The sequence below is a fragment of the Prorops nasuta genome, unplaced genomic scaffold (genome assembly GCF_024137725.1).
Source record: "Prorops nasuta isolate Cenicafe-Biocafe unplaced genomic scaffold, Cenicafe_Pnas_1.2 PNAS00003, whole genome shotgun sequence".
NCBI lineage: Eukaryota > Metazoa > Arthropoda > Insecta > Hymenoptera > Bethylidae > Prorops > Prorops nasuta.
This window is the reverse complement of record NW_027116800.1, coordinates 8,178,464-8,204,964: the sequence shown is the minus strand read 5'-3', so window position 1 is coordinate 8,204,964 and position 26,501 is coordinate 8,178,464. Positions and strand designations below refer to the sequence as shown.

At 33.6% G+C, this 26,501-nt stretch overlaps 2 protein-coding genes across 7 annotated transcripts; one reads left to right on the top strand and one right to left on the bottom strand.

The window, feature by feature from the left end:
• The first annotated feature begins 1,741 nt into the window (after nucleotides 1–1,741).
• On the top strand, nucleotides 1,742–19,548 carry LOC136784935 (pyrokinin-1 receptor-like). Of its 4 annotated transcripts, none has more exons than XM_066745917.1 (7): nucleotides 1,742–2,100; nucleotides 4,099–4,922; nucleotides 6,501–7,695; nucleotides 8,188–8,597; nucleotides 18,051–18,268; nucleotides 18,370–18,808; nucleotides 19,081–19,548. In XM_066745917.1, the coding sequence occupies exons 3-7, from the start codon at nucleotides 7,178–7,180 to the stop codon at nucleotides 19,326–19,328; spliced, it is 1,833 nt and encodes a 610-aa protein (XP_066602014.1). In that variant the 5' UTR covers nucleotides 1,742–2,100; nucleotides 4,099–4,922; nucleotides 6,501–7,177; the 3' UTR covers nucleotides 19,329–19,548. The 4 variants fall into 4 exon arrangements, with proteins under 4 accessions (XP_066602014.1, XP_066601997.1, XP_066602011.1 ...); XM_066745900.1 differs by having other exon boundaries at nucleotides 1,744–2,100; nucleotides 19,078–19,548; XM_066745914.1 differs by having other exon boundaries at nucleotides 1,744–2,145; nucleotides 19,078–19,548.
• LOC136785035 (glutathione S-transferase-like) lies at nucleotides 18,440–26,276 on the bottom strand. 3 transcript variants are annotated; one of them, XM_066746042.1, is made up of 6 exons: nucleotides 26,119–26,276; nucleotides 24,371–24,506; nucleotides 23,519–23,686; nucleotides 23,299–23,438; nucleotides 23,046–23,214; nucleotides 18,440–18,581 (listed from the first exon to the last, which is right to left on the bottom strand). In XM_066746042.1, the coding sequence occupies exons 2-5, from the start codon at nucleotides 24,501–24,503 to the stop codon at nucleotides 23,047–23,049; spliced, it is 609 nt and encodes a 202-aa protein (XP_066602139.1). In that variant the 5' UTR covers nucleotides 24,504–24,506; nucleotides 26,119–26,276; the 3' UTR covers nucleotides 18,440–18,581; nucleotide 23,046. The 3 variants fall into 3 exon arrangements, with proteins under 3 accessions (XP_066602139.1, XP_066602143.1, XP_066602130.1); XM_066746046.1 differs by lacking the exon at nucleotides 18,440–18,581 and adding an exon at nucleotides 21,131–22,964; XM_066746033.1 differs by lacking the exon at nucleotides 18,440–18,581 and having other exon boundaries at nucleotides 21,131–23,214.
• Nucleotides 26,277–26,501: the final 225 nt, after the last annotated feature.

Here is a 26,501-nt window from a genome sequence, read left to right as displayed (position 1 = left end):
TGGCACAAGTGCAGATAATAGTAGTAGTATAACGCATAACATAAATCAGGATTTGTGGGCTACACTTTGGCCAACCGAAATTTAGCAAATTTGCATCGTTTTGTGGTGAGAGCGATGGAGCCGGACATTAATAAAATTCACCAAAAGTCAGAATCATGTAACCCACGAGTGCGTATAGTCGTAAATAAATGCATAAAATTGACTCTTTGCCATTTCACGTTTACACATGTTGCGCACGGAGGTTCTATAGAGTCCTTCGCTATTTAAATAATATATTTTTCTCTATAATCTTTAGAATCCGGATGTGTGTGTGTGTGTGTGTGTGTGCGTGTGTAAGAGAGAGAATTAATATTAATTATAGTTATCAGAATTTCAACCTATACTTATTATACATACGTAGACCTGTTTCAGTTAACACCATATATCGATGAAAAAAGTTTTACAATGTGATTAGTTTTATTAAATATTTTAATTAAAATGAAAATTCATAATTGCCGAGTTTACTTGCAACCTTGAAATGCACGATATACGGATATTTAGAGGGAAGGGAAGTTTTTAGGTGTATGCGGCACAGAAAGGATTTTATGGCGTAGTTGAAGAAGCCGAGCGATAAAGACAGAAACAAATGTAATGTAAAGTCACTGATGAAGAGTTACGCTCAGAAGAATCTCAAGAAGACTAATCAAGCGCGAAATAAAGAAGTATAAGGATCTTCCTAGTGCAAAGAATGTACAATGGGATCGAATGAAGCACTCGAGACTTATCTTATGTACTGCTTCTAAACCGTGCACTCGTTTTTTCCCAAACTACAGACTGTTATTAAAACTTCCCCAGTCTTCAAGGATTTTCAATAAAGTGTTTGGATGGATTTCGCTTAAAAGCACTATACCTTCTAGATGAGAAGACTCAAGAAGCTTGAAACTTGATAATCTGTAACGTGTAATAGCAATAGTAAATGATAAGAAAAATGACTCGACCTACAAGTACGACCATATTTGCACCAGTTTTCACGAATTTTGATAAAATATCTTATTGGATATAAATCGATTAAAGACTACATTTCGAAGGAGAATATTCAAGAAACTATAAAAGATTTTGAGAATGTAAATGCACAGGCAGTGATAGGAAAGGAAAAAAGAGAGAGACATTCGAAAAAGAGAAATAATCTAATATAAAAATTTAACCAAATTGATTGAAAGAAAAAAGAATATGAGGGAAAAATGAGTGGAGTTTGAATCAAAGTGGAGCCATCTTAACAAGGTCTAGGAAGTATGTGAAGAAAAAGAAAGAGCAGAATAAAGCAAATGGAATTTTAAAATTAAAAACTGGAAAGGGGTATGAGACAGACAGATCTTGAAAGTAAGAGGAAAGAGCAGAAGAGACAATGTGTGGAAAATATTTCTTAAATTAAAATTGAAAAGTTATAGGTGAGCTGGTCTATTAAACGAAATGGTGATTAATTATTATACCTGCATACATTTGCTGAGATGAAATTATAAAGGAGAAAAAAGAGATGATAAAATTTCTATATAGATCATATACGTTGAACATTAAGGTATAATAGAGTTGCGGGTGACGAATAATAGTTGGTTGACAAGAGGGGTTGGGTTTGGGGTGGTGCAGAGGATGAAGAGAAGAGAGTCTGGATGGAAGGTGAAGGCGAAGGTGGGGATGCGCTGGCGCGAGCGACGGAATTTGTTACTGTTGGATTCGGAACTGGAAAGAGACTTGGCGGAGAGTGAGTGAACCGAACACTGGCTGAACTGACTCAACTGAAATCGCGCGTCAAATCGCGGCCGGCGTCTTTCACAGCCGGAGCTGCTGGACGCGTGACGCGCATTTTCAGCCTCGATCTCTCTCTCTCTCTCTCTCTCTCATCCCCTCCCCACTCCCTTTTTCTCCCTCACCCCCTCGTCTTCTCTCTTCTCTTATCAACCCATCTCTCTCCAACACAGAATTTTCTCTTATTCTTCGGCTTCCCATTGCACTGTCAACGCGTAACAAAAGCGTCACGTGCAATAATACTCGAGTGAACAAACAGTACGAATAAGTGTAGAAATAGTTTTCTTTCGGATTAAAAGAAGAGACCTTTCTGATCCGGTAATTAGATATAATTAGCTCCATTGTTCTCGGTGCTGCGAGATGGTAAACAATTCCTTACTCAGGTAGTATAGGATTAGCTTCTCGTCTATATATATATATATATATATATATATTGCATTGCTTTTATCTGACGCCTCGTGTCCAATATGTGACAATAGTTTTGTTCAAATCTACTGGAATCGTTATCATGGATTTTTATTTCTAAAGGCTTTTTTGGAAGGTATCAACAATGGATTCTTTCCACCGAAAATTCAGTGTCCTCGGTGATAGAAATCAAGAAATTCAAATTGAGAGGAAAATAAAAGCATTGACCTAGTTAGCGAAAATCAGAATGAATTTCGTTTTATACTATATCGAGGAATATCTCACTTTGGAAGCCAAATATTTACGTGTAAACTGCTATATTTCTTAAACGTAATTGCCTTTTCGAGATAAAGTTCGACAGGATAGATGACAGAGAGTGAATATATGAACGCGTACAAGTTAGCGCGCAACAGGTAAAACGAAACTCATTATAGTTATCGATTGGGAAACGTCGAAGAAATAGCTCAAAGTTTTTATTAAAGGGAATTCTATTTTTGACTCCTACCTTCACATGACGATTCTCCCCTTTTAACATGACAAATTGCAATGTAACCACTCTAGACGAAGAAATGTTTGCCTCCTCCAGAATGCCCTAAACCAATGGCCAAACAAAATAGTTTAAGGACGACAAACACTATTTTAAGCTACTACTAGAGAATCCACATTGCTCAATTTATTTGATAAATCGTAGTACCGTAATTGGAATAATTACTCTTTTCGTTAAATATAAGAGGATTAAAATTTTACACGTAACTCTCGAACTGATAAAGCGTAAAGATCTAACATTCGATTGATTTCTATAATTAATTTTTCATTATTCGACCTGTACCAGGTCAATGACAAATTCCATAGACACGCAATTATAAGAATTCATTTGGAAAATTTTGTTTCGAAAAAATGGACTGGAATTTACTTGACCAAATTAGGGTTTAAGAGGGGTTAATTAAACAATCGTTGTGAATATATTATTTCGTGTTAAGCGAAGTTCGTTTTAGTTTTGATGCTGAAGTACGACAAGGTCGGCTCATTAAACCACCGAATCCACTTGAACCCTTATTCGATGAATTAATGTCTACCAATTTCATCTGTTATTACTTTGACCTTCGTATAGGTTTGTTTGTTCATTGATCTGTATATTTTAGTAGTTTTTTTTTTCTCTGTCGAAATTTCTCTAAAAATAGTCAGAACTCTTGCAGAAATAGATAAAATTATATATAAAATCATAGAACGATTGAATTTGTGTAACAATCAACAATTTTATAATAGTCCATTCAAAATCACATTACGAGATTTTTATAGTCTGTATGTCGGAAGGAAGCGAATGGACTTTGAGAAAATTCAAAAAGTATTTATTGCATTAAAAAATAACACTGCAATTATATTTATTGATTGAATTTCTTATTGGAGAAAATACAGTGGTGTACGGATGAACGCTAAGATTTGCCGCGGGTTCATATATTGTACCAATAGTAGAAGCACCTACAATAAAGAACTCGTCTTTATGTTCCATTACGAGCAGCGATACTGTCATTATAAGCTGTCTTCGTTATTATTATTAGAACGGCCCCATATCACAGGCAATTAGTTTTATGAAGCCTGACAAATTTTCGAATTTCTTCATTTCACAGAAAACATTTTCGAGATCTGTCTTGAATTAGACCTATCCTGAGATAAAGTTTAATTTGCTCTATGAAATAATTACGAAATTCTTATAAAAAATTGTGAAATGAAGATAAATCAAATCTGAAAGGTGCGATAGTTTTATTTTGGCGACGTTTAAAAATTAAGATAAAGTGGTCAGATGAACGGAAGAGCGGATAATTCTTGAAATGAAAGATCAGCACACAGCTATAATAGTAACAATACAAATAAAATTGCAACAACTAATAACTTGTTGTTTTATTTTCGTAGATGCGCGAGGCAATTTGCGCGGTGAGGAGAAATGATTGTGAGAGCTGCTTAATTTCACGTGGGCTTTCGGAGCTCGTGGCACTCTCTTGCCGGCTCACACTGTGCAAGGCCCCCGCCCGTATCAGATACCAACGGTACCCCATTCTTGGGCATCCCATTTGGAACTCCCACATCCAAAATCATCTAAAATAACCGTGAAAACCTTCCGAGAGACCCGGTGGGTCTTAATTCGCTTGGTGAAGTTTCTTGGATAATATATATGAAAATTGAAGAAAACTGCATAAAATGTAGTAAAACTACTCTTCGATAAACAATCACGAGAAATAACAATATAAATTGAAATTACCTTAATTAGAAACAAAATATCAGCAGTGGAAAGTGATAGCCATTATAATTATCAATAAAATAGTTCAAATATGAAAAACAAATTTGTTAATGGTAAAGGAGGAGAATTACAGTGATTAATAGGTGAACGCAGGTTTTCAACATTGGATTATATGTTTTGACGAAAAGAAGTTTAAGGGATATTTACTGATTATATCTTACGAAAGAACGATTCATGTGTTGGCGAAAAGTCACACACTGGAACTCTTAAGGTGAAGTGAAGTGAAAGTGAATTTTTTTAACCCGATTTTTCTCACGAACGCTATACGGTTTAAAAAAGTGCAGTGGGTATGAGCAAACTGAGTTTTTGGCAAAGTTTCCAGGCTGCTCAATCGAATGCTTACGATAAAACTGGAGAATCTTTGATCGTGCAAATGTTTGTGAGTCTATGCAATCGGAATGTGGGACCAGATCTGGCCAGCAATGACCTTGTGACATTGGTGAGCCTAGCAACTATTATAAAAGTTTAGTTCGGGCTACTAAATTAGGGCTTGTCAAACTTTGTGTAATACTACTTTGTCCATTAATCGCCCTATCAAATTATACCCATCTTTCCGGATAATAACTATATAGAACGAATATAGGTATATTGGACTTTGCAAAAGTTGATAAAACAACATTTCATAAGCTGGCTCCTGTAAACACTCTCCCGCGAGCAAATGTTGATTTATTAAATGGAAAAACCGACCCTCTGTACAATGATGATTCAATTTTTAATTCAACGCAGTTTTCCAAAATACAAATTTACAATTCTATACAAACAGTTTTACATTTTAATTTTTGACGGATTGTCCCCGTGGCGAATTTTTACACGTAACAGCTTTTTTCGCATTTAAATGAAATCCCCTCTCTGTCCCCGTAGTCTTTATTGTAATCAAAACACGAGGAAAGTTACGTGATCGGGTATATGTAGACGTGTCCGCTTTCAAACGTCACAAAACTACAAAACAACGATATTCGTTATAGAGAATTCGGGTAAACGAGGATATAAATAAACCGTAAAATAATTTGCAACTCGATAAATTTGCAAATATATAGAAACGCTGCGCCGAGCCGCTTCGGACCGTCAGATATTACTAGTTTACACTCGATTAAATTGAACTGCAAGCAGCGAAACTTTAAAAGCCCTCCGTGGGCTGGCTACACTTTCAAATGTATACAACACGTGTACATATATCTGCTCAATTTATTTCCTTGCTTCAAGATCTGCTAAACAGTACTAATTGCAAAAACAAACAATTTTTTTTATCAACAGTTTGTTGAAATACGCGGAAATTTTCAATTTCCTCGTCGAAAATATTAGTGAAAAAGATTTTCAGGTTGAGATCGGCTATAATGGATCAGTAAAGAGTAAGCAGGATATTGAACGTGTCAATCTTTCGCGAAAGGTTCAATTTTAACGGATTATGGAAATGTGTATATATAGATGTAATTTGTCGGAGAGAAATTTATGACTTTGTCGAGTTTATTCAAGAGATCATAAAGACTGATTTATTTAAAAAGATAAGCGTGGAGCTTGCAAGCTTACGAGTGGTACAAAAATAATTGTTTTTCACTGTAGCGTCACGCGTCAGTGTTTTGTCACGTTTGTATGAAATTAAATCGTGAATAGTGGAACAGAGAGAGAGAGAGAGAGAGAGATGGAGGGAGGGAGGGAGCGTAGCGTTGTCATCGTAGACCCGTTTTGCCTCTAATAATAAACTTTGAACTTTTTTGGATGGAATCTCTACTAAATAGACTCTTTTTAAAACTGCCACGACAGCGAGGGTCGATGAATGTAAATAAACAACTGATCGATTCTTTGCCAAATAATCATTGGAGAGAAATAGAATTGTTATTGACTAGCCAATTTGCAAAAACATTCAAATGTCCAAATCGTCTAAAATGGGATTAAACCTTATTTGAAACGATAAATTATAAAGAAATTGCTCTATTTTCATTGTTTAAAAAATTTTAAGATAAAATATCTGGGTTATTCGACTTCACGTGGATAAATGAAGAGATTTTTGAAATTTCAGGAAAAGAAAGATGCTTGTAGCGAGATAAGAAAGTGACCATTGCTGAAGAGCATTCATCCTGCTTGATTGAACGACTTAAAGACGACCTTTGAACAGTGGCAATTGACTAAGGACTAATCGGATAGCGAAAGGTCTAAGGGTAACGGCAGAAAAAATGGCAACAACGTTGAAAATATTAGGATCAATCTAAAGGGTGAAAATGTTCCGAAACTAATCAAGAATCTTTTCGATAAGACGTGGAAAAGGGGAGAAAGTCAGATGGTCCGGAAAGAATATCGCTTGATCTGCAGGAAAGCGGAAACAGATAAGAAGAGCGACGCAACTCCCCTGCAAATGCGGTCAAACAAACATGAATCTTCCCTTTAATTTCTAACATGCGATTAAACTCAATCCACCACAATAAAAATACTCATTTCTTCAGGTTTTCCAAGACTATTAATGCTAGTCAATTATTATTAAACTGATGCTTTTTTTATCGAACAGAAAGCTATATCATTATATATATATATATATATTAGTAATCGCAAAGCGATAATCATAAGATGAAAAGGAGGGAAGAAGAGGGAGAGAGGTCAGCAAGAGAATAATAAGAAAGTGCAGCCAATATTTACGGCCATCTAGTCAGCTCGTCGAAAACATAGTACACAGAGCGATATAGGAGTAAGGGATAGCTCAAGATGATCGCGAATACAGTGAAAAATGCTACGGACAGTCTTGCGAGTCAAAGACTGATTTTCAGGCCCGCAGCGAATGGAAAGATGCCGCTGGGTCACCTGGACCGAACGATCCAGGATAATTTGATCGTTTCTTCGCCGAGATATGAGAATTTCTCGAGTGCAATCGTGGAATTCCTACAAAACGAAGATTCCTTGTCCAGAAGGGACTCTTTATACGTAGTTTTGCCGATTACCATTATCTATGTGACTATTTTCTTCACTGGTGTTATAGGAAACATTTCCACCTGCGTGGTCATCGCTAGGAACAAATCGATGCACACAGCGACTAATTATTATTTGTTCAGTTTGGCCGTGTCAGATCTCTTGCTGCTCATTTCCGGCCTGCCACCTGAAATGTACTACATCTGGTCACATTTTCCTTACGTTTTCGGTGAAGCCTTTTGCATTATATCCAGTTTTGCGGCGGAAATTTCTGCCAACGCCACAGTTCTCACAATTACAGCTTTCACCGTGGAAAGGTTTGTTGCCCAAACTATTTATCACAGTTGAAAATTTGTCTAAACTTAATTAGGATTATCTGCCATTATAACTTTCCTTTTGGCTATTCACCAGTTTATTTTATTGGTATATGCTAAAATTTTGCTGGTTTTGCAAGCAGTAGGTTTACATTTACCAAAAATTTTCTCGTACGGATTATTATATTATTCCTGCTGTGTTACGGATATACCGACCGCTGACAAAGACAAGCGTCATTTTAAACGAGTGAAACTAATTTTAACTACTGCGAAACTACACAACAAAGGAACTTTTGCGCCAGCTTAATCTGAAAACGCTTGCGGCAGCTTAAAGTATTCTCAAAGTACTCAAACAGATAATAGCATGATATTCGTCAGTGCATTTGTTTCGCCAAATCCAATTAGTTTTCTAAACTTCTTTTTCATTCTCACTGTTGCGAGCAGAAGCATGCGATGCATCACTGGTTTCTAATGCAGAAAAAAAAATCTTTCCAGGTACGTGGCAATCTGTCACCCGTTTATTTCGCACACAATGTCGAAGCTGTCGCGAGCTGTCAAATTCATTGTGGTGATCTGGCTACTGGCACTCTGCCTAGCGGTACCGCAGGCCATCCAATTCGGTGTTATTTACGACTACCATAGAAATGGCACGATCATTTTGGAGAGTGCGAGGTGCTCCATGAAAGGAAACCTGATCGATCATGCATTCGAGATCTCGACAATGTTATTTTTCGTGCTACCAATGACAGTCATCACAGTCTTGTACATTCTTATTGCGATTAAATTGAGAAAGTCTCGCACACTGACAACTGCTGCTAAACGAAACCATCTGCCAGTCAATCTTAACCATAGCGACAGTGGCAGAAGCAAAACAGCTGCACAGAGAAACGTCATTCGCATGCTTGGTGAGTATAATAATATAATTAGCACATGATTACAGCAAGAGCAGTGAGTAACAAATATTAACTAAATCTCATCTTTCTATTCAATTGCACATCCCTCACCAATGCATGCACAAAAGCTAATTCGATTCTCTCAATCCGATTAAATCAGAGCTTTGTTTTAGAGTATAAGCATATATAGGTTGGACAACAAATTTGCGGAAGGTGCATATCTATAGGTATCAATGTTTTATATAACTATATAGATTAGAGAATAAAAGGCGATGAACGGCAACAGATGCAGTTGATAAAAAAAATTGTGTGATTGATTTTGATTTTGAAATAATTGAAATATTTAGGAGGAACTGATATTTGGTAAAATGCTATATGTTTGAGATAGTTGTAGCTGCATCTTTTGGTACTCCCTGCGCGGTAAATTTGATCGGCACGCCTAATGGACTGATTTATGCAATTCGCAAATATCATCAACGCTCAACCCCAACGATGATTTATGTACTTGGGAATGTCATTGGATTAAGCATTGCTCGTGTTGCATACGAAATGTCTGTCATGATATCAAAATCAGATTGGGAATTACCAAGCCCCTTCGTCGCATACAATTTAACTAAATATTTAAATTTATTTACTACTTTACGAGTTGTTTTATTCACACTCTTTGAAATTGCAATTTCTGCTATATTTTTGTTAAGTTTTTAACAGTTTTTTGCCTAATTTGTGAATCGGGTTAAACCTCTTTTCGTATTTCTTTAATGAATAAATTACACGTTCTTATTTAGAGATTTTGTTAAAAATGCACCAGCAATAATGTTACAAACAGCATATCAAGGCTCTTCGCATTTTTCACTATACGCTCTTTCAATGCGAACCGGTTCCATCCACCAGTTGACCTGCCCAAGGTCAAATTCAATGACACCAGCATTGTCTCATAATTTAGTCATCGTTCACCCACAATAGACTGATGTTATCTTAAGGTTTATAGCTTTCAAATCCCCGATTTTCTGATATTCTTGGAAGATTTTTTCCATTTCACTGCACTAGCCACCACGTTTATCTTCAAACTTTTTCCATTTGTAAGCAATGAGTCACTGTTGGGATTCCCACATTTGTCAATATCCTGCAGATTTTAAATTTAAATTGATTTCTTGCATTCGAATGAAACTGGAACAAATTATTAATCAATTTGGTTACATGCCATTGTCACTTGGAGTTATTGTGAATGTATATTAAGTGATTATTATTAATTTACAAAGATACTGTACATACCTTTTTCATTTGTATACTATGAATACTCATCTGATCAGTATAAAGAGAATGAAAATAGAATAAAGTGTATCCTGCACATTTTCTTTCAAACGTTTGCTGGTATACATGACTGGTTCGAATCCTTGAAGATCAAATCCAAATCGAATTCCTAATGAAGCACGTGGTGCGATAACACGGAAGAGCTTAAAGCTAAACACCTGATATTTTTACAAGCCATATTGCTGATAGGTTCAAACCATTTCAACTTTCTTTCAAATCAGATTATTAGTTCAATCTGATTTCCTGATTGATTGCTCTTTCGTGATACTGTACAATATTAAATAAATCAACTAAACGCAACTCTAAAGGCAATTGGATATTTTGACAAAAAAACATTGAAACGACATTAATATCTTTATCGAAGTAAATTCCAAAGATCAATTGCAATTCATCACGAAGGTTTCGATTCTTCGCGAAAGTTTTGATTGATAGACTGACCAGCACTTATAAGGCATATTGTGATGGAGCATCCGTCGAGAAAAGATCGTCCAATTCCTTTAGCAAGAAATTCTTTGCGATAGGTTCGCGTGACTGCTAGGACAATCGATACCAAGCATTGTTGAGATGGAAGCGAGGAATTTCATAGTGTTCCACTGATAATTGTATAAATGGAGAACTAATGCAATCCGGTCAAATAGAATGGTCGTATCGTAAACATAATTATTTAGTTTCGGCTCTAGAGAGCTCTAACAATAAATTAATTAAGCGTCGTAACGCAATAAATAAGAGATTTTTCGAAGCTGCTGTTACAGTTAAATTACATTCGATTGGAATTAATTGGAAATCGGTGCAATGACGATTTTACTCTGGACTTTACAATTTGCTGTTACAATAGACACACTGTATATTTTTCCATCCAATATAGTCGAGTGACCATGCATGATACTTTTTGGTGGAATATCAAAAGCACGAGAACGTTTCGGTTTTACCGTGAACCCACGCGAAACCACGACTATAACACGCGCTTTAAACAGATAAAGAAACTGAAAATATCCGGGCTTGGAGATATGCTCCCCTCCCATTCTCCCTTGGACATCTTTTCTCCATTTGGGGATCAGTGCGATTTCATCCAGGAACGACATACAGTGCTATATATATATATATATATATATATATATATATATATATGATAAGCATATTATCTATATTCAACTAATATATATCTTTAACAAATATAAAGTTCCTTCGATCAATTACATTAGCCAGGAAGTACTTAGGTCCCAGAGACCTTTTCAGGATATATCCTTCCATTAGGAGTAAAAGGGTTCGATTCTCATGATCCTTAAATAAGATTACAAAGACTTGACACTGCGACTGCCGAAGACTAGCTTTTAACGTGAAAATCTTCAAAGCTTCGTTCGATATCCTTATTAATGTCTACGGCCGTTTTCGAGGCTTTTTAAGAAAGCACGAAAAATGTGGATCGATTTAGCACTGATCCTCATCAAACACGCTCATCCAAGTTTTCCAATGCAAGGCGTCAATTTGACTTAACTATACTTTAACCAGATGTTTTTAATGGTAATCCCTCCCATAATGGTACATCGTTCACCTTCACCAAAAGTATACCTGCAGATTCTTGCAACGCAATTTGAATAGTATTCTTTATTAATTCCCACCGTAATTTACTCTATTCAGTCCGGATGTAATCGGACTTTGCGATTGCAATAATAGCTTCCATTAAATTGTATCTTGGTACTTTTCTTTCTCCCTCCTCGTTATCGTGATAAAAAATTATTTTCGTGTTCATGCCCATTAAAGAATTTATTCGAGATGCTTCCTCGTCAATTTCGCGCACCACGTCATCCCCAAAAAGGTTTCTCTCATTTTATTTGATGAATAAATCAGTAAAAGCATGGACTAGGTCCAAAATTTATCAGATAAAGCTTTGCCTATTTATAAATTTCAAGCACATGAGCGTAATAACGATTACAGCGCGGTAACTATATTGTTACGCAACCCAAATTGATTTTTCTATATAGTTTCATCGACATTTCAGCTAGGGCATTCGTGTTGTTCAGGTTTATTTTGAGATATACATGCGTGACAACAGGAGACTTAATAGTTTGTATATCATTCTCATTTTGCAAGCGATATAGGAATATGATAGCGATATATTTCCCTCTTACCATAAGAAAGATCCTTCCATATTTTTTGAGATCTTCCATCGGATAGAAGTAGAACATTCTCGTTGCGCAACCCCAATTGGTTTCCATTCTATGATTGACGTTTCAGCTATTGAATTCTAGTCGTTCTATCTTACGTGTGCTATAAAACTTTATACTTTGTACACGATTTTCATTTGGCGAACGACGTAAGGTTCGGATAGCAATTTTTTTCTTGTATCATGAAAAATCTGCTTGTGAATCTTTAGATATTTGCTAAGAGTCTATCGAGTTGACAAATTGAACGCGAGTTAACAATCTCAGAAAAGTTATCAAAGGCACTTTCATAAAAGCCATTCGTTCGTTAAATGACATCAAAATACAGACTTGAAAATGGCAAGTTGCTTTTACGATGTTAATAAAGCTTATTCCTTTGTGATTACTCTCCGCGAAGTTTCATCAAAAATCAAAGCCAATTCGTACGGTGATACTTTTCATGTCGATCAGCCTGACGTACCCCCTAAGACTGAAAAAGTCAAAGCCTTGTAGAACATCTCTAAAAGGCTGTGGTAGAATGTCCAATGTTCGTTCTTTATGGCGACAGCGTGAATCTCGTGACTCCACTTTCTTACTTACGGGGATTTCTTGCGAAAATACTGGCTGGCAAGATTGGATTATTTGGAATTATGGTATAGCGCAACAAATTATCTTACCCCCACAAATATTAACGACAGCAAAATACCACAAATTCTTTTCTCTCAAGAAGATTCTGCAATTATAATTATTTATAAAAGCTTTCTCACTTGACATTAAATAAGGAAATATACGAAATTTCGTTTAATTTATACCAGCTGGTCTTTTCGATTATTTAGATATTTAAGTATAGGTCGAAAAAGAGAAGATGTGAATTTGTGCTGAATGAAAGGTACATGACTGTAAAAAAATCAATATTCTTAATTGAATCAATCCGTAGATTGAAGAAGACTAATTAGCAATATTTTAAAATATTCTTTGGATGAAAGGACAGGAAGAGAGTCGTCAATGAAAAACTGGAAAAGAACCCCGGGGTTGCACAGAGTGTTACGAACAGTAACAAAGTATTCCATTTTATGAACTGCTCAACTTTAGTAGGATGCCACAGTAGCATTTGAGCTATTATAATTCCACAGCATATTCTCTACTCTGAAGTTCTGCTCGGAATTCCTCATCCGAAAAATATCCTGTAATTTGCCGTAAAATGAATTTTTACTCTAAAATTAATCAAAAGCCTTGGAATAATAACACGGAATAAAAAGAATCGAAGCATCATAAAGATTAACGAATTCTGATCGATGTTACAGATCATGTCCCAAAATAGTATTTAAAAATTATGCTTAACTCATTCGTAAAATTCTATAGTCACCTACGCACTCAGTTCCTTTTCAAATACCTCGCTTAATTTATGTATAGCTTGACTGTTTTTCAATTCGTTTCGTCGTTCGTCGGTTATCGTCAATTAACCAGGTTATTCAAGTCAAACAAAAGAATTGGAATTTAATTCAGAAGGAACGCCTGGCACGAATAGAAGATAGCCTAGTCCATACAATGGTGCGGATGTCGATGAAATCTTCCGTTCTGGTTTTCTCCTATTCCCTTATCGTTAGTCGGGTATTTTCGGTCAATCGTTTCGTGCCCGGATTGTATAAAAGATGAAAATCAGCTTGGGAACTTTGGCCGAGAAAGCTGTCAATGATAAAAATAGATAAAATCACATTGTCCACGATATAGGCAATAAATCCTCCAAACCACAACAGATATTTCACGCTGCTGCTCTTTTGTAGCAGAAAATTGCCAGCTTATCGATTGTTTCATAGTAACGGGTAAACGACCGTTTTCAGAATGAAAGATTTATCTTTGATAAGTTTCACATTACATTACGACTTCATCTCGCGTAGATTACAATACTAGGCTAAGAACAATAAATCAAGTCCACAGATTTTATATTCCCTGTTAAATAATCCTTCTAACCAAAGCGATTTAAGTTAATAAACTTGAAAGCAATCGGATGAATCATACGAGAAAAAAGAGTAAAATTTATTAATTTAATTTTCTCCATTATCTCGATCCACAACTGAGTAACGCGTTCCATCGAGTTCATTTTCTTAATAATTATTTTTTCTCATTATTTGCGTAGTTAAAGGACTCCGAAAGATAAATGGCCGTTGCGATTATGGAATATTTTTCTAGAATTTTGTTTTTACAATTTACGACTTATGCAAGTCAAGTAGGCTCTTTTTTTCTCGGCTAGCGTTTAGCTATAAGTGACAAAACTAATAAATGATAAAGGCTTTATTTTTTGTCATCTGTTATCTCACAAGCGTTATCCCAATCCTCGTTCCAGCTCTGAAAAAACATTTTACTTATAAAAATGGACTAAAACTCTTGTGCTAAATTTGACAGGACAACGCGAATAATGTCAACAGAAAATTTTACTGTAAAACTTGTAATATTACGTTTCCATTCGTAGCTATAAATTCAATGTCTAGCAAAAATTTAAATAAGAGAATTGATTAAAAATATTTATAATATTTCTCCGGTATTTTTTTTTTAATTTAATGCTTTAGAAAAAACGTACTTTCCTTGAGGTTTGATATTGTAAATTTTTTAACCGATCCTACGTGTTTCCAGATGCTGGAATCCGGAGAATTGGATCGAAGTTTTGTCCCTGAACGAAAAATTGGCCGAAAATGCAAATGAAAGTCTCGGAGCACGTGCAAATTGGATTTGTTTTGCTCCTTTCGATTTTCTTCGATATAACGTATAAAGTTCCAATCTCTGAACCAGCTAATACATGTATAAATGTTGCAAACTACCCCTTGCCTTGCATTCGTTATAAGCTTCCTTGGAGATTTGTATGCGGGATTGGATTTCTGCAAGTGGGAAAGTTCAGTTTTTAACAAGACTTCTAAATTTTAGCGTAAAATACATTTATTGATGAAATTTAGCTTTGTGTATATAATACAACAAAACAGACATGTAGCGAGGCAAGAAATAGCTTCTTGAAAATGCAAGACGCAACTCATTTTCTGTCGAGAAAACTATATCTGTGCGATGTACAGTACCTATATTGATCTTGATTGAACGCTCTTTATAAACGTCATGCCATATTTTAAGCTTTCGTGTTTTATCTGTCCCGTCCAACGAGATTTTCACCTTTTAATTATTTTTTCCAAATATTTTCCTATACGATAGTATATAAATCTTTTTTTTTAATTCTTTAATCTAACAAACGTGATTTATAGCGAATGTATTTTTGCAGAGGTAAATATTTTGTTTTGTCAAGCTTCAGGAAAGCCTCATAGCATCGGACCTTTTTGATTCTGTTGACAGGAATAAAACATAACATGAAAAGTGAGTTGCGCCACACAGTTAGTAAAACGGTGAGTCGTAAAAGAGTTTCCTCGGTCGATTCTTCAACCCGAGTGCGTCTTAAAGGCTTACGATTGGATTATTTCACATATCGCAACATGGTCGTATTAACCTAGATTTTGACGTGCAAGATAAAAAATAGATGTAAGAGGATTTTTCCGGAAATCTATACCCTCGTTCGTTGACTAGCCTTGAGTCTAAAATAGCGCAATCAATTTATTTTTAATTCTGACAGGTTAGTCGGATCATAAAGTCCTATGAAATATTGCTATTGTTTGCAAAAGATACCTAATGCAACATAGTCGCCATGAAGGTATGAGCAGCAACTACATGCATGAAAATATACATAGCGGAAAAATTATAAATATACAACAAAATGCCTTCATACAAATTATGTTTCCTTGCCTGAACCTAAATTATGTGCAGATCCGCACACGTAAATATTTTTTGATTTCTTTGTTTGTAAAAATAAAGTTCTTGCAATGGTTAATAAATTTAGTCTGTTTAGCTTTGTAGCTTGAGAGAGAATTGTGCAAGAAATTGAATGAAAATACGACAAACACGAAATTAGAGAAAAATTGAAACAAGCAATTAGGTGTAATGTTGAGATATCGCAATAAAATTAAATCTTGAATGGACCTGTCTTCCGGCTGAAGAAGCACGGTTGGACGCTGGCCAATAATCTCTATGTAGGACAATAAGTCCTATCCAAGGCCATTGAACACGTTCTCCTGGAGAAGTTAACGTAGAATTTACTTTAGAGCTCCAGTATCGACACTTTGCTTCTTTCGATATCCTATTCCAGACAAGCACCATTAAAAGAGAGGGGGATGATGGGAGGGTGTTTGTAAGTATGAACAAAATTATAAGAATCCAGTCGCATTATTATCCTTCCAAACGAGTTAGTCAACCAAGTTCTTCAACGTCAAGAGGTCCATCAACAATAAATAAACTCTTTCAAGTATTCTTCAAAAATTCGTACAAAAACTTGTCAGTTTCATATACGATCGACGCGTATGGTCGACGAAACATCTGACCGATTTAATTCGATGCTGTTGCAGTTTTTTGTCCGCTTGAGAAATATTGAATTTTCCTATCGTCACTTTAATCCTTTAAAATATACCAGTACTGTGTGCATGCGTTTATAGTATATTAGAAAATTTAAGACCGGAAGTGAATTGACAAATAAAACAAATTCGAGTGGAGAAATGTCAGTCTGTGTATCATAAATTTGCTACTGAAACGTAGATATACAAGAAATGTGAATCGTAATTGTCGACATCATATAATGTATAGCTACTGATGTAAAGGTTTAAAGCCCTATTCGTCTAAGAACCCATAAAATCCTGTGGCTTTATAATATTCTTTACTTGACTATTTTTGCAAGATTAACATCTGGAACGATTGTATTTTCTACATTCGACTCGTGCCAAAAGCAGATATACACATATATATATACGTAAAATTCCAGCCTATAGTGGACCGCCCACGTGTTACGGTTCATCTAAAAAAAAATATCTTCCCAATAAAACATCATTTATCACTTGGCAGTATTAACCACTTATTACCATTAATGCTTTGGCACGGCCATAACTATACCTCTAATGCGGTCAAATATTGGAAATAAGTAACCGAAAAACATTCAATAAAATTCGCTTTTATATTTTATTATTATAATTTATTGCGAATAGTTGCGGATTATTAAGGATAGGATCGACCCAGTAAATTATTGAAATGATTTATTCTTCAAAAGAATTGATCAATCATTATTTCTCTTATTCTTCTCTCATCATCATCACGAAAAAGTCACTGCACACTTTTAGAGCAAAAGAAAATACGAGCAGTCGGGATAAAAATTGATATCCTTAAGGGTGATTCAATAAAAATGGTTTCCAACTGAAAAAGGTGCGAATTGAAAGGAAACGACACAATTTAACGGAAGAAATGTGGAGTTCTATTTTTGGACATGATAGCTACAGGGGCATTCAGAGTTCTTTTCTTAAAAAAACGTGAAAGACGGGCGGAACTAAAAATGAAGAGTTATTTATATCATTCTAATCTCGATGTTTATATTTATAGATTTTTTTGTTTCAAAGAGTATAGCATGATTATAATAATAAAGGAATACGTAAATTTGTCAAATTTGCTTATGCATTAGTTTAAAGCAAAAATGAAGGTGTAAACCTTTTATTCCAAAGCTCCGTTGTTTTGACATTTTAATAAAATTATCATTGTATGATAAAAATATTTTTACAGAGGTTTTCAACTGACGCGATGACAACGCATTAATTACACGAGCACTTTATTGATAAGCGTAATATCTTGAAAGAAACATAAAAGAGAGACAGAGCAGTGCTGATTAATTTACACTCCACGAACAGATAAAATCCGTGAGCTCAGAAATCGTTGGCGAAGAAGAGATGAAATTTTAAGCTATGAATATACATATATTTAATTTACTTTTGTCAACCTAAAAGGATTAAGATAAAAATTATTAATATGAAATATATTTGCTTAGAAATTTATCAGGGAAAAAGAAAATACATGGCTTTTGTAGTTTTAAATATATTTCCAATACAGTGTTCTATTTTCAAGGGATGGTGGAATGTTCGTATTTTCAAGAAATATGCAATTGTTGCAGTTGCGGTAGTGGTGGCTTTCTTCATATGCTGGGCTCCGTTTCACGCGCAGAGGCTTCTTGCGGTTTACGCTCAAGGTAGCGAAAAAAAGCCACACCACGTTCTGGTCATCGTTTACACCATTCTGACATACGTTTCGGGTGTGTTTTACTACCTTTCCACAACCATTAACCCTCTACTGTACAACATTATGTCGAACAAGTTCAGGGAAGCTTTCAAAGTAAGCTCCTGCGAATAGCATTTAAACTTTCCTTATTTTAATTTTGTATTTAAAAGTCGTAGAAAATATATTGATAAATGAATTTAACATTTATTTCGTAGTCTATGCTGTCGAAGCATTGTGGTAGGAGGTTGTCGTCTCACAAATTAAGTCCAAGGAGGCCAACTTACAGTAGTCTGTCTCGCTGTCAACGCTCGACTCGTCGAGCTGATGACAGGCAAAATTCGGCTTCGATTTCCTACAGCGATGAGAACCAGAAGACTTTGATGAGGGGCAATCAAATTCCAAATTCGACTGAGCTAGACGATCATTTCTGCAACAAGAAGGATAACAGCCAGCTGAAAGCCAGTAATACTGTTGTCTCTAATAATTGCAGGGAATACGGAAAGACTTTCTCCAGAGGATCGTCGAATTCTAGTCAAACGACTGCCATGATGTCCATTAGTAAAGGTCTCAACGAAGGGAACAATAATAGCGCTGCTGCTTGTGTCAGTGAATGCTTGCTTAGGATATCTGGTCCTTCAAAACCAATATCCTTAGGTGAGTTGTCTGTTCGCTAAAAGAATTCATTTTTATTCATAGAATTTCTTAATTCTGTATTTATATTCACGATCTTCCAGACTCAATATTCAGAAAAAATACAAACTTCAAGTTAAATTCGTTTATTAAAACAAAACACTCTCTAGCACGATTTAATGGAAACATTCATTGGACAAGAATAAAATCTGTAATTGCATGCAATCTGCAAATTTATATTTAAGTTTTTGCTGGATATGTATAAAAATTATGTAAATAAAAGACTTTTTTAGCAGGATTATTAGCGGAAAGGCTAAGATTTGGCACGAAAGGTTTATTTGCAAAGCAGCATCGGGCTATAATCGAGCCACAATTCACATCGGAGGTCGCCACTGCGATAACTCCACGGTTCCGAAGCCAGCCAAGCATCGATAGTGCAAATACCATCAGCAATTCGAGTCTGCAGGATCTCGATGAGACAGAATTTACCCAAATAGAGCTAGCCCAATATATGGGCGAATTGAATTTCGATTTGGTTACTTGATACGAAGTCAAAAATTTACCTGTCAAGGAAAACGCGACTTACCTTTGAAAATCTGACGAATCTCAGTAGCAGCTAACAATGTTGATTGTGAAATTTAACTTTCAAAAAGCTCAGTGAGACCAAAATTGTGATTAAGTGTAATGAAATTTTATGCTTATTATTATTTCCCAGCAGTGTTCTATTTTTTATATTTCAAACAGCCGATACAGGCTCAAATTAACTGTGAATAAGAGAAGTAACACTAATTATCGTCGAATTAATAAATCGTTGATAATTGATTAGAGATATACTATTACACATATACATATAGAAGGAACTTATACCAGTTCATTATATATTCTATAATCAGCGATACATTCGTTGATAATAAATAAAACTGAGAATAAAAATATTATGATTTTTCTTCTGTATTTAAGTGATCTATTTATTGTAAATAAAGAAATTTAATTGATATACGAGGCACATCTGTCAATTAAGTCGTTAATATGTACATGCTAATTTCAATTATTTATTTTTGTAAATGAATAATGAAAATATTCAGCATAAGAACAAACTTTTAGAATACTTGCTTATGTCTTTTCGTATAATATTAACTTTTAGACTGTCGATATGAATTATTACTATTTGTAATATATATTCCTGTGAAATATCAATAATTTTTCCTTGTTAAGCAACATTATGTAATTAAATCAGAAAACAAAGTTGAAAACGATGATTCAACTTTACCACTTTAATTATATAGTACATCGAGTAGATAAGAGTATAGAGCATTCTTATCATCGTAACAACATATTAACTTATAGATATTGTAAAACTTGATAAGTTTTATTTCTGAAAGTGATGTTAGCGTGTGGAATATTTCTAGCATCTAACATATTTAAACGTGAATGTCACTTAATATATCTCTACATCATACTATAATCCATATATGTGTGGGCTAAACTATGGGTAATGCCAGACTCCCATGGTTCTTCCCATATTTAAACCATAATCCATTCCAAATTTTTCACCCTGGTATACTTCCCATCTCAATACGCATACTCTTTTTGAAATAAATGCCAAACTAAATTATAGCGAAAATACAATCATATCTAATCATAAAAATATAACGTTGCTGATATTATACATTTTGAAAGAAAAGGTATTTTATTTTCGAATTTTTGTATAAACAAAATATTTTTATTTTGTTTTTTTATAATCATAATATACAGATTTATTTTATCGAAATAATAACAGAATTATTTTTTTCAAAATACCTCCCTTATCAAGGAAATTCGAGATCTTCTTTCTTTAGTTCAAACAATTGACGTAAAGTATACCTTCACACTCACAGTGTGCATTAATAGCTATTTTATAAGACAAGTGTTTATATTGAAAAGTAAAATTAATTAAGTGCTAACGCATCTAACCAATTATTTTAACAACTTTTATCAATAAATTGATAATTGATATCTGACTCTGCGATTCTGTTCCCAAAAAATTGAAAGCTATTTTAAGCTGTGAAATTAGTTTTATATCGAAATAAATTATTGTTTCAATTTTAAGGAAAATATACGTAAATTATGCGAAGAGCCTATAAAATAAATTATGAGAAAATTTATTCGCCTAATTATATTGTAATTCATTTTTCATTAAGATACTGAAATTATTAAGAAATATAGTTAAAACAAATCAACCAGTTTCAATTCCATTCATGGTGATTAAACGTTAATTTTCTATTAAGGTTTTACTCACTTAAATCTATCTAATTTGTTTTATAATCATATATATATATGGAAAGAAAAATATTAAGATGTAAAAAATGTAAAATAAAATATTTTTATTCAACACATGAAATATTAATGTCATCTCTAAATATAATAGAGTAGGTAAAATATATATGGCACTAATTTAGAAAGGCCGATTTTGGAAGGAATTCAAGAGATACTATGACGCAAATCTGTAAGGAACCACATGCAGGAGAATCTGGTAGAGTAACCAAAGATTGATCCGTACATGGATTGTAGCATGGCATAGACATAAAAAAAAAAAAAAAAAAAAATTACTGTAGTAGATCTAGACCAACTACATGGTCTGTAGTTTCTTATTAAGCTAATTGAAGCCAAACCGCTAATATCTGCAGCTTGACTTCGTGTACATTCTTTTTAAGAACGTATGGGTGTAAAAAGCAACGACAGTGCTTAGGTAACACCCATACACTTTTACAAAGAATATAAAGGGGACCCGAATCAAATATAATAATGTGAAGAATTTTCTTTTATGTAAAATTTAACCTGTTGATTTTTAAAAAATTTTTTAAAAATAGTAATATATACCGCGTATGTCTAAGATGCAAACCTATTGTTTGTGATATAATGGTTTAATTAATCTGTAGGTGTAAAAGAGAAATATAGGACCACTTTTCCAATCTGTTACATTCAGCATCATGTATGTTCCAATTGTCTAATACTAACTATTGCCATAATGTACAGATATATACAAATGGTTGAAGATATTTTTAGGTAAATATCATACAGAGTTCGTCAGATAAGATGCCCCAACGTCAAGAAGTGCCAAAATCCCAATGACAGACAATAAATGTTATTGGTCAAAGATAGAAATAAAAGGACGGTCGAATGACTCGCTGTTTTTCTTTCTCATTTCTATTATCTCGCCCCCCCCCCCCCTAACTAAATTCATTTATCAGTGAAAAAAAGAGACTATGATTCACTCAATTGTCTCTCTCTTTTCATCTCGACCATGCAATAACATGTTTATTATCCGACATTGCGTTTTTGGCACTATCAGACGTTGACACGTTTTATCTGACGGACCCTGTTAAGAAAATATCATTTCTTTTTAAATATTAAAAATAATACACTTTTTCTACAAAATAATGTTAATTTTTGTAACATTTTAATATTTAGTCAATTAATATGAATCATGTATATCATATATTATATATATATATATATATACATAAAGAATTGTTGCTAATGCAAGAAGCATGTGAACTTTTCAAAATCAAACAACACGTTATGATTCACATCAACCGTTTTCCAAAACATTGTACGATCAAATTTCATCGATATAATCTCATATATAAAACTCGGTCAGTATAAAAAATTTACTAAAATAAATGCCATTTCAATAATTTATTGAATAACATCATTTACACAAGAGTAACTGAGCAGTTTCAGTTTAGTTATAAAAAACAAATTAAATGTTTACTAATAAGTACAAGCAAGTTATTTTGTCATTTATAATAATAGTGGCTCAGCATGGCAACTTATACCATATCTGACGGTGATGAAAGAAGGTAATAACCAATTTAAGTCTCATCAATGATTGATGCTATAAATTTGAATGTTATATTTGACACGTGTTACGATTAATTTTGGTCCCTTCCACGTGAATTCAACTTGCAAATGATGACTTGCCTTCAATCAAATCCAATGACATTTATTTAGCAATTGATCTAACTCCTTTATTGAAGTCTGTAGTCATAAGTATAAGACATATTCACTTCTAGTATTAGCGATACTAGAAATTTTCCACGCAGAAGTATGAATAATTTATAAATATATATATATATATATATCTTTATTTTAATGTAATCTTTATTTTGATTAAATATGCTTTCAAATAATAATAATTCTGTTACATAAAATTAATAGCCAAATTAGAAAAGTACTGTGATATGCACGAAATAAAGCAATTAATAATTTTTATATTTACTTTAAAAATTGGTTTTTGGACGAGTATCAATGTAAGCTTTAACATTCGGTAGGTTCATAACTTTGTCTGTAAGTTTCTTCAATTCTGGATGATCTTGATTCAGCTCTCTACCCAAAATATGTGTCAAGAGGTCATGCAAACCAGCATATAGAAAATCAGCATAAGATAACTAAAAAAGAGATGATTCGAAAATTACTCATGCTTTTAATAATAAACATTTGCCTACAATATAATAAAATTATATTTCATTTACTTTATTCCTGACAAAATATCCTCCATTCTCTTTGACCTGAGTTTCAAACTTTCCCAAATAAAATGGAAGTTTTTCCATAGCAATTTGCTTCAATCTTTCTTTTTCTACTGGATCTTTATGCCAGTAGTACTGGGTCAAAACTATAAAGATATAGATTTTCTTATTAATTCCCATAGTTATTAAGACTTGCATAAATAATACTTATTATCTATTATATTACATTGGCGAAAATCATCAATGCTGTCAATGGCAATATCAATTTCGAGGGCTTCAAGGTCATCAGAACCATACAGGTTACATTTCTTCGATATGTAGCGAGAAATAGCCTTGGATTGATAATACTTCCTACCGTTTATTTCTAGCACCGGCACCTGACCCAATGGCATATCTATTAGTTATAAGAACAAATACGTGTGAGATATATTGAAAATATAGAATTTCTATTTATCCATATCTTTTTATCGCTTAACCTTCATTCGGGCGCAATAATTTTCCTCCCGAATCCAAGCACACACAGTATGCCTAGTCTACACATTTAAAAATTCCTACGTATCGCCTCATTAAGATATACACCTCTTTGATTTTATTGAGTTTTATTAATATTATTATATAGCTTCGAATACATAAAAAAAACTAAAAATAGTTTTCTTTCAAACATATGTTATTTCAAAAGTATTTTTTCATAAGTATACCATTTTGAGAGTACACCTCTACATTTTTCTATCTTTATCACAAATTAAAATTTTTGTATTATTTTTGTAAAAAAGATCAATGTTCTTTAAACATTCCTTCTTCGCACTTTTTTAAAATGTTAACATTCAAATAAGAAAAAACAACTTTTTCATTGTATAAACAAGATACTTAAAACTTAATTCTATTAGTTAGAAACTTTAACCGATGATACAAAAATAAGAAGGCAAATGGCAACTGTGCGCTTTTCATAAGTTTTGGGGTATACTATATCACGCATGATCATTACGTTTTATTTCTTCGTATGACCATTATATATATATATATATATATATATATATATATAGGTTAATAAAATATTAATTACGGTAATTTAACTTACTAGATTTATGTTTTGGCCAATCCTCCATCTCAATTCTTTCATCCTCGAATTTGATTCCAGCATGATGAAGCAGGAATCTAATCGTCTCACCAAGGCCAGTGGCATTGAAATAAATTAATTTATATGTAGTCATCTTCTACGAAAGGAAATAAACTACTATAAGATTAAACTTCTTTGTTAGATAATGATAAGTTTGTATACGTATAAGTGAGTCTATTTAATACTTGGATATAGTGTTACGCAATAATGAGTCAAGCTACGATTGTATTGTTTTGAGATACTTATAACTACATAGTTGATCGATCTATCTGTGTTAACGTGATTGTTGTTTGACTAATTTGTTAGCAGATGGTACAGCCATTTAACTAAATTTTGAAAATTTTTTGCTCATTGTGGGGTAAGAAGCAGCGAATATATACAGTTGCATAAAGTATTATTTCGAAAAATGTGGGTTAGCTCATCATTGCCTAACATTGTCTAATTCTAGCATGTTGTATATATAACATCGTGCATTAAGTATAATAAAGTTAGTACTAATTAATTTTTGATATAGAGAAATAGATGGATTAAAATTAAACACTTCATATAATATTGTATATTAACTCTCAACTAAAATACAACGCTGTATTCAAGTTATGAGTTTACATCTGCAGGTTCAGCCTAGTATATCAAGAAAATTACCAGTTACATATATATATACTTATACAAATCTTGATAGAATTCGCCAACATTAATGTCGTTTTGTATTAATATGCACGCCATACGATAGGAAAGTATTAGAGTTGGATGAAAACACTCTAATAAAATGGGCACCTAATGAGATGTATTAAAGAGGATTGAACGAAAAAAAGACTTTAAATTAAAAATGCTGGGTTACTTTAACCCATTTCTGTAGCTGGAAGCTAATAAGGTTTAATGTATTCTACAACATAATTACTATCATAATTGCGAGTAGAATAATTTTAGTTAATTCAGTTATTTTATTGTGGATTTTTCCTCTGTCAGACAGAGAAGAGCAAAAAGATAACTCCGGATCCCTGTCTCTCCATATGTATATAATTTTTAATTGCAAGTAGCTTTTTAACTAAGGGTGCTAGGAAAAAAGTTTTTACAACTTTTTTACTTAGACTTTTGTCCCCTATCCGATGGTATTGACGTGGCCATCGTTCGTGGGACACCCTGTATATATCACTTTTATTGCTTCTACTATTTTAACAAACGCACAAATTAATAAGCTGATTTCACTTATTAATCGAAAAGATATAGAGCTTTAGCAATACCAGAGAGAGGAAATAAATCATTGTTCGTTTCTCCCTGTGTCAGTCGTCAAATAACTACATAATTATCGATATGTTAATTCCTTTCCATCGCGCTTTTAGTGTTTACTGTCGTTGGTGCGATTTAAGTAGCGGAACCATACGAAAGCATTTGTAAATATAGCGCATAATTAAAACTGAAAACAATACATAAGTAAAAGAAACCGAGAAATGGTAACAAAAAAACAATTTTTTTATTGTAATTAGTAATTTTATAAGATTTAAATAAAACTGCGTTGCTCAGAGGAAAAATATTTTCAAGCTGAATTGATACTTTATCTCTAACAGCGTTAATCTAACTAAGAGGTTTCAGTAACGTTGCTAAATTATTGCAAATTGACATTGATCTTTCAATAATATGGTCCTGATATACATCACTGAAAATTTGAACATAATTGTATATAGGCAAATAGAAAAGAAGAATTATAGTACCTTGATTTAAGGATTACACCAAAAACCTGTAAAAAAACAAAACAAATAATTTTTACAACAAATATTTTAAGATCCACACCGCGCGACGTTTCGTTTAGTACTAGCTACATCAGGGTCATCAGCTAAATCTTGAATCAGTTGGGACCCTGGATCGTAATGTAATTGCAAACGATCAGTATATACGTATCTATATGTTATTACAACAGATTATAGTGACATCTATAATACCCTAGAATACAGAGCCCATCTCTGAAACTTGGTTTGACGGGATCAAGTTAAAGACTCCTAAAATGGTGGATAAAACAGCGGGAAACTTGTTTTATTAACGACTGGACGAATGGAAATATATATCATTTTAGTTATCGACGGAGAGCTGACTACGA

Excerpts from the sequence above, each read along its gene's own strand:
- LOC136785035 (XM_066746042.1), bottom strand. The coding sequence starts at position 24,503 with ATGACTACATATAAATTAATTTATTTCAATGCCACTGGCCTTGGTGAG. Across the intron at positions 23,439-23,518 it reads CATTGATGATTTTCGCCAAT|TTTTGACCCAGTACTACTGG; the intron begins GTAATATAATAG and ends ATATCTTTATAG. Across the intron at positions 23,215-23,298 it reads GATATTTTGTCAGGAATAAA|TTATCTTATGCTGATTTTCT; the intron begins GTAAATGAAATA and ends TCTCTTTTTTAG.
- LOC136784935 (XM_066745900.1), top strand. The coding sequence starts at position 7,178 with ATGATCGCGAATACAGTGAAAAATGCTACGGACAGTCTTGCGAGTCAA. Across the intron at positions 7,696-8,187 it reads ACAGCTTTCACCGTGGAAAG|GTACGTGGCAATCTGTCACC; the intron begins GTTTGTTGCCCA and ends AAATCTTTCCAG. Across the intron at positions 18,809-19,077 it reads TTCAAAACCAATATCCTTAG|CAGGATTATTAGCGGAAAGG; the intron begins GTGAGTTGTCTG and ends AGACTTTTTTAG.